The sequence below is a fragment of the Cucumis sativus genome, chromosome 1, assembly GCF_000004075.3.
Source record: "Cucumis sativus cultivar 9930 chromosome 1, Cucumber_9930_V3, whole genome shotgun sequence".
NCBI lineage: Eukaryota > Viridiplantae > Streptophyta > Magnoliopsida > Cucurbitales > Cucurbitaceae > Cucumis > Cucumis sativus.
Window position 1 is genome coordinate 25,665,828 of NC_026655.2, and position 14,373 is coordinate 25,680,200.

The 14,373-nt window shown below is 29.6% G+C and overlaps 1 protein-coding gene and 1 non-coding gene across 2 annotated transcripts; one reads left to right on the forward strand and one right to left on the reverse strand.

Moving 5' to 3' along the window:
• Positions 1 to 7,691: 7,691 nt before the first annotated feature.
• On the reverse strand, positions 7,692 to 7,765 carry TRNAI-AAU. Its single transcript has one exon. It is a non-coding gene; the product is annotated as a tRNA-Ile (tRNA).
• Positions 7,766 to 8,873: 1,108 nt separating this feature from the next.
• Positions 8,874 to 14,294, forward strand: LOC101210653 (beta-galactosidase). The gene is made up of 18 exons (XM_004135664.3): positions 8,874 to 9,300; positions 9,395 to 9,490; positions 9,584 to 9,696; positions 9,802 to 9,868; positions 10,003 to 10,095; positions 10,261 to 10,404; positions 11,029 to 11,117; positions 11,219 to 11,324; positions 11,417 to 11,504; positions 11,663 to 11,781; positions 11,879 to 12,043; positions 12,253 to 12,425; positions 12,533 to 12,642; positions 12,744 to 12,853; positions 12,945 to 13,055; positions 13,155 to 13,265; positions 13,373 to 13,578; positions 13,669 to 14,294. The coding sequence occupies exons 1-18, from the start codon at positions 9,136 to 9,138 to the stop codon at positions 13,772 to 13,774; spliced, it is 2,172 nt and encodes a 723-aa protein (XP_004135712.1). The 5' UTR covers positions 8,874 to 9,135; the 3' UTR covers positions 13,775 to 14,294.
• The last annotated feature ends 79 nt before the right edge of the window (positions 14,295 to 14,373 follow it).

Consider the following 14,373-nt stretch of genomic DNA (forward strand, 5'->3'; position numbering starts at 1 on the left):
CTTAATTATGGAGATTTTCCAATAATGTTTTAATGTATTGCAATATATTAATTTGCACATCATAATCATAATAATAACAATGCATCGTTGGGATGATCATTATTGTAATTATAATTATCAAAGGTTTATTGATTTTTTTTAGAGGATGTTATGTTGAGGACAATCGGAAAGATTTGAACAAACAACTCATCCAAAAGAAGTCAATGTGGATTACATTAATGCATATTAAGACACTAAATTAATTGTGTTATAAAGGGTGATGCTTTTGGTTTGACCTTTTACTATTTGATTTTTAACCTAAAGAAAGTAATAAAAATATTGTTAGGGGATTATTTAATTAAGTGCATTCATTACGACAAACAGCAAGTTGATTTTTATATATCTATATATTGACCGCAATTACCTTAAACATGGGTAATATTAAACGAATTATTTAGTTGTGTTTGAAGACGTTCATCAAACGTGAATAAGTAGAAGAAATAATCTTCTCAAATACGATGATCGATCTAGCGTTTGTTAAGAGGATTGTGATGTTAAGTTGTAGTACTAGCTAGTTCTTATGCAACTTATGGTCACATCTAAGCTGGAACTCATAGAGATACATAAATAGATCGGGTTTGCATATGCTAGAGAAAGGGAGATGAAGTCATCAAGAAGATTTGGACGAAGAAGAAAGCAACGTTGAAGAACAACAAAGAAGAACCGAAGGAGAGAGAGTCGACAACCGAGTACGTACCTTGGCGAAGAAGATGAATAGGTTTTGTCTTTTCGTACAAAATTAATGCATAAATCATATAACAAAATAACAATAAAACTAATAATACTTCATATATATTTATCTAAATCATCACTCTCTTCCCTAATTAACTTCATCCTCTTTTTTCAATCTATAATTACCCATTTTTTAATTAATTATATAGCCTAAACTATATAATTAACAACCTTTCTCCACCAAAATTCAAATTCTATATATATGTTTACTTAATTGAAGTTTCACCCAAATTCGAAAATAAGTTTTAATTCAAATAAAATATTTAAACGAATTAAGAAAAATTAAATTAGAACTTATGTTAAATGTTTAGATAAACTTTTGTTTATCTAATTTTATATTTTTGAATGTAATTTTTATTCTTGTTCATCAAGTATGAATGCTAGTAGGACTTAGTTTTGTCCAAAATAAATAAAACAAAATACTTCTCCTTCTTCTAAGTTTGACTTTAGTGATATGAAGATATTGATGACAACCCCATCACCAATAACGTCTTACATCCTTAGTTATAGCATCTAACATCTCAACATTATTGTCCCTTATAATTTCTCATTGACCAATTGTTGCAAATTGATAAAGTTTTGTTAAGGGACCAATTAATATATATATATATGTCGATATATGATATAGTTTAGTGAGTGTTTCGAGGCAAACATTAGAACTAAATTAGTGTCTGGTTTGAAACTTGAAGGACCAAATAGATGGACCAAAGTGCATTTTGCCCTAAAACTTTACTTTGTAAATGAGTAATATTTGTCAAACTAATACTTTAAGTACTTTATATATTATTTGTTAGCACGGTATATTTACCTTAATAATATTTTCTTTTAGGCAACACGTGTTATTTTGTATCTTTTCAGAGAAAAAAAAAGTCAAAGGAATTCCACTCGAAGAGAGACTAGGTTACAACGACTTAAGAGGCTTGTCATAAGAATTGACCCTCTTTTGATGTTGATTTCGATTAGAGTTGTCTACGCCAATGTGTAATTTTGATCACCCATCATTTTGCTCGCTTTCAATTCTGATGTGATTTTCTTAAAAATATTTTATTATGGATAAGTAACACATAAGCTTTGATACCAAGTGATAAGTAGCTTTCGAGGATTGGATCGGACAACCTTGTTGAGGAACAAAACCTTTAGATTTATTACTAAAAAAAACTCAAATCAAGATGTTCTCTTGACCCCTTAAAATTGATTGGATATATATCATAATACTTAGATGATCAAACAAACTAGGGATCGTACAAAACCAGTGGCTCCCATCAACCTTTAATCTTTGAATCACTCCCACAAGTACAATGAATAAAATCAAGCTTGATTGACTCTAAACATGAAATCTAAGCTCCATAAAATTGGATAGAAAACTTATAGCTCAAACACTCTTTTACTACATATTTCCAAATCTCTCTTTTTCAACAAATGACATTATAAAGCCTCAAAATAAAGCCCTCCATTCGAGGTTACATTTATAGAGTAGTTAACATTTCATCTCTATGACCATATATATATATATATAATCAACCCTTATGTAAAATATAACAACAAAAAAAATACACTCATAACTAAAAAAATGAAGTCACACTGAATCTAAAATTATTTGTTCTCCAATCTTAAATGAAATTACGTTTGAAGTAAGCTTAAAGTCTTCGTTAATTAAATGAAGCTTGATTTCAAGTTAATGCAACTTCTTAATTAATTTGTAAATTTGGACAACATGACAATGAATTCTTAGTATTTCTTTTCAAGTTCATACGATAGTGATTGAGATCCCCCGTTTGAATCAATTAATTGCTCTTCACAAACACCGATTGTTGATGTAAGAAGCCAAAGAAAGAAGCAACCCACAATGATGTATTTCGTCTATCATATTTTACAAAGTTTTTCAAGAAGATGTGACAACATTTCAATTTATGTTTTAGCATTAAAATCATTGCTACCATTCTTTTTCGTACTCTTACATCGGGTCTTTAAGGATCCATTGATACATATCAAGCAAAATCTATTTTGGTTTAAAAAAGTATGCCACTTCTAATTAATAAGTTTTTATATACAATTTTATGCAAAATACATGTCTTTAAATTTTCATAATCACTCTACACATGAACACCCTGATTAATAATATAATATTTCCAAAGTTTAAATGTTAAAATAAAACTTTAAGTTAATGTTATGCTAGAAAATTAGGTAACTATCATTCAAACTTGTATTAATTAATTATAACTTTAGACTAAACAACTATATCAACTTTTCGAAGAAAGAACTTTAGTGATGTATCAACTTACCATCTCATCTAAGTTTTGTTCCATCATTGTATATATATATTGTATGAAACTTATAACTTGCAATAGTTAAACCTTTAAATTTTTATAAGTCAATCAATTTGATTTCTTCAAATTAAATATCATCGTTGGAATGTCTTGATTTTTTTATGTACTACAAACAGTCTAGTACGAAGAAACCGTTGTAGACATTTACGATTTTGACCCTAGGGTTTAGAGAAGCAATATATAAACTCTCTAACTTAATGACACTATATATTATGTTTAGAAACATTCACTCCTATAATAATATTTACTCTCTTTCTACTCGTAGATATAGGCTAAATACATCTCGTTAGTGAATCCTGAATAATTGGATAGACGACTTTAAAAAAAGTTGTAACTAAAACTCTTGATTAATACATCACAAAACAATATTTCCCCTTATTTTTCGTTTCATAATCTAAAGTTTAAATTATCTACCTAATTCATGAATATTTGGTATAACTTAACCTTAAAAAGAAAAAATCAAACTACATCTTAGAGAAATGTATTGATATTTGTGCAAAGGTGTTAGGTGTGAGTGGGTGATGTGTATGATACCGATGTGTACATTAAACAATATAATAATAACAACAAAAATTACTCTCATTAAATTAGAGATGAACTAATTTTGACTAATTAAGTCTCATTTATTACATTTGAGAATGTAATTATTTTCCCAATTCATTATGCTTCTAACTCATTCCTAATTCATATGTTCTCATTTCCCTATTTAATTACACCATTAATTGGGAAATTGATAGATAACCTATAATTTCACATTTAAATATTCTTTTAGTAGCTAGGGTTTCACATTTATAGTTTGACATATAATGAATTAGGGATACACTGTTTTCAATGATCACTATGATGCAATGCCCTCCATTCTTTTATTATATGTTATTTGTTGTAACGTTGAAGAAAAAACTATGCGACGAAAAAAAATGACATCGTACAAACTTTTTATGTTATTATTATGGTTTATATGTTGACTATTACTACTTGTATTATAGTGATTGGAGTGATGCTTATATTTCAATTCTATTTCTATAGTGTTAACTTACTAATGACGCAACGTCTCAATTGATAAATTATATGTTATTTTAGTGTTGCTTCTAAAATAAGTTGTTGTCATCTAATTATTATTGTTCTTAAGTTCAGTGGACTTTAGTTACGTATCTATTTTTAAACAATGATTTATATTTTTGTTTAGTTGACGTTGGTTTGTTACGTTCTACTGGGTCATTAAAATCATATAAAGTACTCAACCTAAAGCTATTATATTAGACTATTGTACGTGCACACACATGCTCTGTTAGAGAATGCGAGCATTTGATTTTTATTTGTAATCTATATATTTTAACTCTGTGTAATTTTAATAAATCTTAAATTTAGTAACGTCGTTTGTTTATCTTTAATTTGTTAAAATATAAAATGCAATCTATTAACATTTTTCACAAATGGCAAAAAACTATTCTAATATATGGTGGTAATTAAAAATTTATAATTACACCTTCAATTAATCAATTAAAAAATTAGGCCCTCAAATTTAGGTATGTATTAAAATTAGATTCTCAAACTTAAAATTGTTACAATTTAGGCATCTAATATTGACTCAATTTTTATAATTAAAAAATCAAAGGTATAATGATTATCAATTTTTTACAAAAAAAAAAAAAAGATAAACTATTTTAAATAACAAAAATTTTGAAAATATTTATCATACATAGAAAAATTAGGATATATGTAGATATAAATAATAGTCTATTTTGATGTACGGTGTATATATATACGGTGGCTAAAACGTGATTTGATGTAAAATTAGAATGGTTGAGATTACATTATTATAGGGGCGGCCCCTAGGGAAGAAGCAAATAAAAATGGTCTTAAAAAGGGCCTAACAACCGTCATAATGGAAAATCAAAAGTATCATAAACTTGACTTTATGTTTATTTTATGTTGACAAATCATAACAAATATTTGCTGGAAACTATATTATTAATTAAAATCCTCACCAAATTCATTGCAAAAATTAAATTCTAATTTCTTTCACATCCATTATTGTCCATATACCACTAATCAATTTCCCACCAATACCATAATTTGTTCATTTCTTTATTGTTTTCTTTCTTATGATTCTAATTATTCTTCTTCTCATTATTCCTATATTATGCTTCAAGGAATATATTTATCATTTCATCATTATTTTTGGTTAAGGTTCAATTTTCATCCATATTTTCTATTTTTCTTTCCTTTTAAATTAGCTTCCTTCACACTAAAGGTTAAAAATAGTATATACTATTAGTTTATTATTATTAATTTTTTGAAAAAAAAGTATTTACATTCAACTATCGAAAATTAATTTCAAATAATTTAGTTTAAAAACTATGATTAAATTACAAGGCACTAAAATGATCGAACAAAACATAAAATATATGTTATTAAAATGATACTTTCACTGTGTAGTTTTATTATTATCAAAAATAAAATCGAATAATCTAGATTAGGTGGTTAATTTTGTACTGATAGTTTAAGGGTTGATATTACTTTTGTTGTTATGAATTAAATGGTCTCGAATTCAATCACATATATGGTTTAGTAAATCTTATAAATTATCTTCGTATTGATGAGTTGGTAGATCTATCCATCTTACTAATTATGAAAAAAATAAATATAACTGAATCATTATTGCATATGGGGAAAATTCAAATATATAATTATAAGTTTGATTGAAATAAAATAAAGTGGTAAAAATTTTGAATTATAATAAGCTCAAGCAACAAATAAATCAAAACAAAAAATTTTAAATGGCTTCCATCAAATAAAATATAAGTTCTAATTATCAATTGATAATATTTAAATTTTGTTTTTATTTTTTTTAAAAAAAACTGTCGTTCAACTTTTTTAAAAAAATTATCTATTAGTACTTTATTTAATTTCTAAAACTGTAAAGAAAAAACATTTTAAGAAAATTATTTTTGTTTTCACGTAAACTTTTTCACTTAAAAAAAAAAGGATACAAAACATATTTTATTTTCAAAATTCAAATTATTACAGAAGTAATTTTTTTGGTTTAGAAAACTTTTAAAATTGAAGCTATAAAAAATATTAAATTAAGTTATTTAACTAACCTACAATTTAGTACTAATTAAATAGTATTGAATAGTCAATAATCAAGTAATTAATACTCATCTAGCATGCCTTAATTATTCAAAACTTAAAATTAGAGATTTCGTATTTTAATTTTGTAGCCATTCAATTTGTTCATACTAAACCACTCGTGCATTAGTTATAAACTTTAGCAATCCATGATTGCCACGTGTGTGATTGGTAAGCTCTAAATTGAACTTGATAACCTTTCAAGTCAAAGCAAAAAAGCAGCCACGTCATATGGTCATGCTGACAAAGCACCAATTTGCCTTATCCGCTGAATTTTAGTGATGGCCCTTTACTCCTTATCTTATTATCTTATTATCTTATATACCAAATACATTTTGAATTTTTGGTTCACTTTAAAAATTAAATTAAATTAAATTTGAAAAAAAAATAATATTTTAATTTATAGATTATAAAAATTGATTTCATATTTTTCAATTTTGTATTATTTGAATTCTAAACTTTTACTTTTATTGGAGTTGGGTATGAACTTAGATCAAGTGTTATGAATTTAACCTTGTTTAGTTTATGTAATTTGGGTGACTATTTTTTTCAATTTATAAATTTAACTCTAATGTTGTTTTTTTTATTCTCAATTGAAAGCATGTCAGAAAAAAAATAACAAAATTTGAAATGATAAATTGATAGAAGGTTAGATTCAAAACATTTTCTAAAGTTTAAGGTTAAAATTGTAATATTAATTCATGTAGTTCGACCAAAATTATAAGTTTAGAGTTAGAATTGAGGTAAGATGTTATAGTAGAAAGTGATATTTCTCTAAAAATTAAAAATTAATTATCTTGAACCGTGGTTTCAATTCGATATAATTTTAAAAAATTTCGAGTCAACGTCTCTTGTTTGGTTAACTTTTTATGAGTTATTTATTATATTAACAATATAATATAATTTCTTATGTAAGTAATAATCAATTAATATTAGTCAACCTGAAAAAGATTGTTGAGTTAAGTAAATTATAACTCAAAATGATTCAAACAAATATATATATAGTTTAACATAAATTTGAAATGGGGTATAACATAAGAATTTTTGAAACTTTTCTTAATTAATAATTAATGTCTCGAGTAAAACATCAATGAAGATATAAAATTTAAAGATAATTAATTTGAAATTAAGTGAGTAATTAATAATTTGATTAAATGTTGTGAAGGTTGGATTTTGTAGTGGGAAATTGATTTAATGACGTGGTTGTGTGTCATTTTCTTTAAATTGTTTTTTTCTTCCAATAAAGTAATTTGATTACTTAATTAAAGAAGCATTTCCTTTATTAAATTACTTTTTTTACACGAAATTAATGTTGGGATTTTTTAAAGAGAATATATTGTTTAAGTAATTAAAGAAGCATTTCCTTTATTAAGTTGTTTTTTTACCCCAAATTAATGTTAAGATTTTTTTAAAAAATATATTAGATAATAGGAGAGAGATTAAAAAAATTAAAAATAAAAATGGCCCATGCAGGTTTCGAACCTGCGACCTTCGCGTTATTAGCACGACGCTCTAACCAACTGAGCTAATAGGCCAATTTATTAGATAATAAATATCATCCATAAAATCTAAAAAAATATTATAATTAAAAATGGAAAATTTTATTTTAAGTAATATAACAGATAATTTTTTTTTAATTAAAGCCAAATGAGAAGATAAAAAAAAAAAGTTAATGAACTTGTTATATTTTAAAACAAATTAAATAAATTGAATATATATAGATAGATATTTATAAAAAGTAAAATGAGGAAAATGCACATATTTGTTACAATAAAGTCAGATCCTTGTCATATTTATTATCTATATATAAATCCTTGAAAAATTGGCTACAACTTCACTTTGTTAAGAAAAAGGTGTTGAATTAAAATAAAATTATAATGGTCATTAGGGGATAAAATATCAATTAAATATTACAAAGTTACTTTTGTTGTTCACTCTCTTAGGGGAAAAAAAGAGATCAAGATCATTAATGAGTATATAGTTTGATTTTGATTTTTTTCACTTACTTACTTTGGAATTTGTTTTAAGAACCATTTAACTTTGGCATTTATCATATTCCAGATTTTGAAGAAAAATTGTCCTCTAGAAAATTAAGTATGGCTACACATTCTCGAGAAGCACATACAAAAATTGAATTTGAACAATACAAAACAAAATTAATATATCCGTTTGATATCATTTATGTTGTAGTTGATCCCAAATATGTCTTCAATTATTCAAAAGATTAAAGTTTAAATATTTTCAAATCTAGAAACGTACAATTTTGGAGCAAATAATTCAACTATCAAACTTAACAAAGATGATCGGATTAAGGAAGGTTGCCAAAGTTTTTTTTTTTTTTTTGAATAAAAATTGAAACATGCCAAAACTATAAAGTGCAAAGTCCATACACTTTTTTTGTTCCTCAAATTTACAAATTATTATATTCCAAGCGCTTCACCACAAGTCTATTGTTCTTCACACTTAGCTATCCATATTCATATGAAATGATAGTATAATAAATTAATTTAAAAAGCCAATACAATTTTCAGGCAAGATCCCATAATAATAATTTATTTAATCCAAAATTTAAATCTAGTAGAATTACTTCTTAAGAAAAAAAAAAAAAAAACCAATTTGCTAAAGGGTAGTTTGAAAATGGCAGAAGCAGAAGCATTTCCTCAAAAAGACAGTAAAAATGGCCCCCACCCTTCTCTTTCTTATGCTACAAATGCTTAAAAAGGAGCTCTCTCTTGCACCATAGGCACTCTATATTCCATCAAATTTCTTACATTTTCATTCCCCATTCTGTTTCTCTCTGTTTTCTTCCTCAAAAGAATCATTCCAATACACAGAAGGCAAAACAAACTGAAAAGAGACTAACCCTCTTGAATGTTAACACAAATTTGTGTTGAGAACTCGGAATATGTTGAAAATGTCAAAGATTATGGTAGTGTTTTTGGGTTTGGTTTTGTGGGTTTGTTCTTCTGTAATGGCTTCTGTAACTTATGATCACAAAGCCTTAGTCATCGATGGCAAGAGAAGAATTTTGATTTCTGGTTCCATTCATTACCCAAGAAGCACTCCTCAGGTTCGAATACTTCCAATGTGAATCACGGGCTTGTTTCTATTTCTCTTTCTAATCATTTTTTTGTTTTTGGGTCTTTTTCTTTTGGTTGTTATAGATGTGGCCAGACCTTATTCAGAAGGCTAAAGATGGAGGGTTGGATGTTATTGAGACATATGTGTTCTGGAATGGCCATGAACCTTCTCCTGGACAGGTAAAATGGAGAATAATTTTGTTTTTGGCATTTGGGTTTTTCTGGGATTGGATTGTGCTGATTCTTTTGGTCTTTTGTTTTGAAAATTTTCAGTATTATTTTGAAGATAGATATGAATTGGTGAGATTTGTGAAGCTGGTTCAACAAGCAGGTTTATATGTTCATCTAAGGATTGGTCCATATGTTTGTGCAGAATGGAACTTTGGGTAAAAACTATTATGATGGATATTTACTGGAATCTTTGTTAATAATTTGTCTTCATGTGGGTCTGTTTCTGATTAATTTATCTTTACTTTATTTAATTGATTCAGTGGATTTCCTGTTTGGTTAAAGTATGTTCCTGGGATTGCCTTTAGGACTGACAATGGACCCTTCAAGGTAAGGAAAAGTTCTGGAATGTCCATGGGCATTTCTCAGTTATTCTTCTTCTCTATTTCTATGTCGAAACAAATAAATTTATGAGTTGTGTACTGTTTACTCTTGAGTAATGGATTTAATGGTCTTTAATGAAGGCGGCTATGCAAAAATTCACTGCGAAGATTGTCAGTATGATGAAGGGGGAGAAGTTATATCATAGCCAAGGAGGACCCATTATTCTTTCTCAGGTAACATCCAACAAACACATAAACAAGAGGCTTTTCTTGGTTTCAAAACTGGGTTTATTGCAAATTGATCATTCAGTTAAAACAAATTTACAGTGACGAATTTTACAGTTTGTATTTAGGTTATTTTTCAAAATTTTCTCATTTTGTAATGTTTTGGGGTGTTAGATTGAGAATGAATACGGACCAGTGGAGTGGGAAATAGGTGCCCCTGGTAAATCTTACACCAAATGGGCTGCTCAAATGGCGTTAGGTCTTGACACTGGAGTACCATGGGTGATGTGCAAACAAGAGGATGCCCCTGACCCTATGGTAAGCTACTTTGATCCCTTTCTGTCACGGGTTTCTTTTCCCTTCTTGGGATTCCCTTGTTGTTGAGGAGCATGTACTAGGTTGTTTGTGCGACTTATTCGAACTGTGGATGGAAAAATAGGGAGTACAGAACTTTGATGCTATTCTTTTATGAGTCCATTAGTCGTATATTTAATGTGGTGTGTGAACCTCTCTTTTTGGTGGGATTTCAACATTTAACGGTTCTTGATCTTGATTGTTTTTTCCCCCTAATTTGTAGGTTTACCCTTTATGACTTGAGGCCATGCTTTGCCTTCTGATAGAAAACTCTTATTTTGTGACTCTTTTTAAATCTCTATGTGAATTTGTCCTTTTCTTGATTCTCAGTCTTAAACCCTTTGAAGGTGAAAAGGAAATATTCTTCTCTTTTCCCCTTATATTTTACTCTTTCTAGAATAGTCTTTTCAAGTTTTTGTTTTGTTTGTTTCTAGACAAGTTAAAAACTTAAAATGCTATCCATTCTTATAGAAGTCTTCTTTTAAGTATTGACTTTAATTAAAAACCCATTAGATTCTTGAAAATAAACTTTTCTTGCACCTTCCATATTCTCCTCTCTAAGCTTCTACTTGCTTGGTTCTGCTTCAGATTGACACCTGCAATGGATTTTACTGTGAGAACTTTGAACCAAACAAGGCTTATAAACCCAAAATGTGGACAGAAGCCTGGACTGGTTGGTAAGTAACTTATTCAGCTTGAATTCGCCAAATTTTGACAAAGAAATTCTGACTTTTAAAATATTAGAATTGACATGCTTCTCATTCGTGAAATATTCAAGGTTCACTGAGTTTGGAGGCCCAGTTCCTTATAGACCAGTTGAAGACTTGGCTTATGCTGTTGCAAGATTCATTCAGAATCGTGGTTCTCTCATTAATTATTATATGGTAAAGAGCTATCGAGATCGTCTCATAAGTTTGGTTGATCAATGGAAATGATATCATATCCTTAACTCTTTCACAATTTTCTCTCATGTTAGTACCATGGAGGAACTAACTTTGGCCGAACTGCCGGTGGACCTTTCATTGCTACAAGCTATGATTATGATGCTCCGATCGATGAATATGGTAAGCATGTGATTATAGTTGCTTCCAAAAGTATATTCTCAAAATACCTTAAAAGAAAAGGAGGAAAAAAGAACAGAGTATGGTATCATAGATTCATATATTTCCATTAGATTCTCTGATATCTTCTTTACTCTCATAATTTTTCTTGGATATGGTAGGCCTAATAAGACAACCAAAATGGGGTCATCTGAGAGATCTGCACAAAGCCATCAAGTTATGTGAACCTGCTTTAGTATCGGTAGATCCTACGGTGTCATCGTTAGGAAGCAAGCAAGAGGTAGTAACATGATTTAGCTAATGAAAAATTATCCAACTATAGGTGCATTCTTCTTTTCAAGATGGTCTAAATTCAACTGTTTTTATGATTATTTAAGGCTCATGTCTACAACACAAGATCAGGGGAGTGCGCTGCTTTTCTAGCAAACTATGATCCATCAACTTCTGTAAGAGTCACCTTTGGAAATCATCCATATGACCTGCCACCTTGGTCCGTCAGCATCCTTCCTGACTGCAAAACTGTCGTTTTCAACACTGCAAAAGTAAGACAATATTCAAACTGCTTAGATCTAACCTACGTATGCTTAAATGGTTTATAAAGTATTATATATTATAATTGTTTAAAGAAACAGAATGACAAAATACATATGCTGATGGATAGGAAACTTTTAACCTCTTCAAAATGTTCGAAATGTGCTGTTCTATTTTTTTTCTTTGAAACAATGACATTTAACGAGATAATTCTTTACAGGTCAATGCTCCATCCTATTGGCCTAAGATGACGCCAATTAGTTCATTTTCATGGCATTCATACAATGAAGAAACTGCTTCTGCGTATGCTGATGATACAACCACCATGGCTGGGTTAGTAGAGCAAATAAGTATCACCAGGGATGCAACAGATTATTTGTGGTATATGACAGAGTAAGAAATTCTCCACCCCACAGTTCTGCTCTCTGTCGAACATTTTATCAAAAAATATTGTAATAAATCAACTATATCTTACTCTACCTCATGTTTATCTTGCTCAGTATAAGGATCGACTCGAATGAAGGCTTCTTAAAAAGTGGACAATGGCCTCTTCTCACCATCTTTTCAGCAGGGCATGCTTTGCATGTGTTCATAAATGGCCAACTATCTGGTACATGACAATAAACGTGTTTTTTCTCCTTACATATCCTTCTAGCATCAACTAAATGATTCTAATTCTAACATCATAATGTTATTATATTCTGAATATAGGAACTGTATATGGGGGGTTGGATAATCCCAAATTAACATTCAGCAAATATGTTAACTTAAGGCCAGGAGTTAACAAGCTTTCAATGTTGAGTGTTGCTGTCGGTCTCCCGGTTAGTTGCTTTGGTTTCTTATTTCAGGCTTTTCTTTAAAGTTATCATAGATTCAAATTTGATTTACGTTTCCCCGCTTGCTTGATGTCAGAATGTTGGCGTTCATTTTGAGACTTGGAATGCTGGCATCTTAGGTCCTGTCACGTTGAAGGGTCTAAACGAGGGTACAAGAGACATGTCTGGATATAAATGGTCTTACAAGGTACATTACTACACCAATGTATCCATTCAATGTGGTGGCAATAATATGAAAGTTTTTAGAAGCTAGAGAATCTAAATTACATTAATTACTCATGAGTAGGTTGGCTTGAAAGGAGAAGCCTTGAATCTTCATACTGTTAGTGGAAGTAGCTCTGTTGAATGGATGACAGGCTCATTGGTGTCTCAAAAACAACCCCTCACATGGTACAAGGTGAGAGAAATTCAAATGAACGTTCTTAAATATCTACATTTCTCCATTGACAAAGACCATTTCGATCCTAATATAATGCAAGCTTCTGTTATAAACTGTATATGCAGACGACTTTCAATGCTCCGGGAGGCAACGAACCGTTAGCTTTAGATATGGGCAGCATGGGTAAAGGTCAAGTATGGATTAACGGTGAGAGCATCGGACGTCATTGGCCTGCATATACTGCACGAGGTAGTTGTGGCAAATGCTACTATGGTGGAATTTTTACTGAGAAGAAATGTCATTTTAGCTGTGGAGAGCCCTCACAAAGATGGTAAAAGGACTTAACCCCTACATACTAATTTATAAGTTGTCTATCTGCCATTCGTACTCGTTTCTTATGATAAAACTTTTGAAATTTCAGGTACCACGTTCCTCGAGCTTGGTTGAAACCGAGCGGGAATATCTTAGTGATTTTCGAAGAATGGGGTGGCAATCCTGATGGTATCTCTTTGGTTAAGAGATCATGATTACACAAAAAAAAAAAAAAAAAAATCCATATTGAGGCTGCCTACAGCTAAGCTCAGCCATGCCTCGTATTTCTTTCTAGTTTTACTATATACACATAGATTCCACAAATTATATAGTTCATCTCGAGTTGCTTGAACCACTCGCCAAACTCGGGCTAGTAACTCTGCATCTCGGACTGAACGTACACACATAGTGATCGAATTGGCCAGAGAATAAATGGAGAAGAATACCAAAATCAAACACCATTTTTATACCACTGTAGATAGTGAAAAAAGATTGCTATGTATATAGAAAGAAAATCCATTCTTGGGTTCAAAACTTTGATCCCGGATTTAGACCCAAATTTATTTATTTGGGAGCTTATGTAATGAATTCGATCATTGGTCGAAGTTGTAATGTATGAATACAATACAAATGTTGAAGAAAAGTACAAAATATGATTACACTTTTTGCAAAAGTGAATCCAAAAGTGATCATAACGTGAATGTCTCAATCAAGGTTAGGCATTTTGCAAAGGCATCCTCTTAGTCATTAAAGTTATCAATCAAAGAAAATATGCTATGGCCTTTCAGTGTCCAATTTTGCAACACCCAGCTAA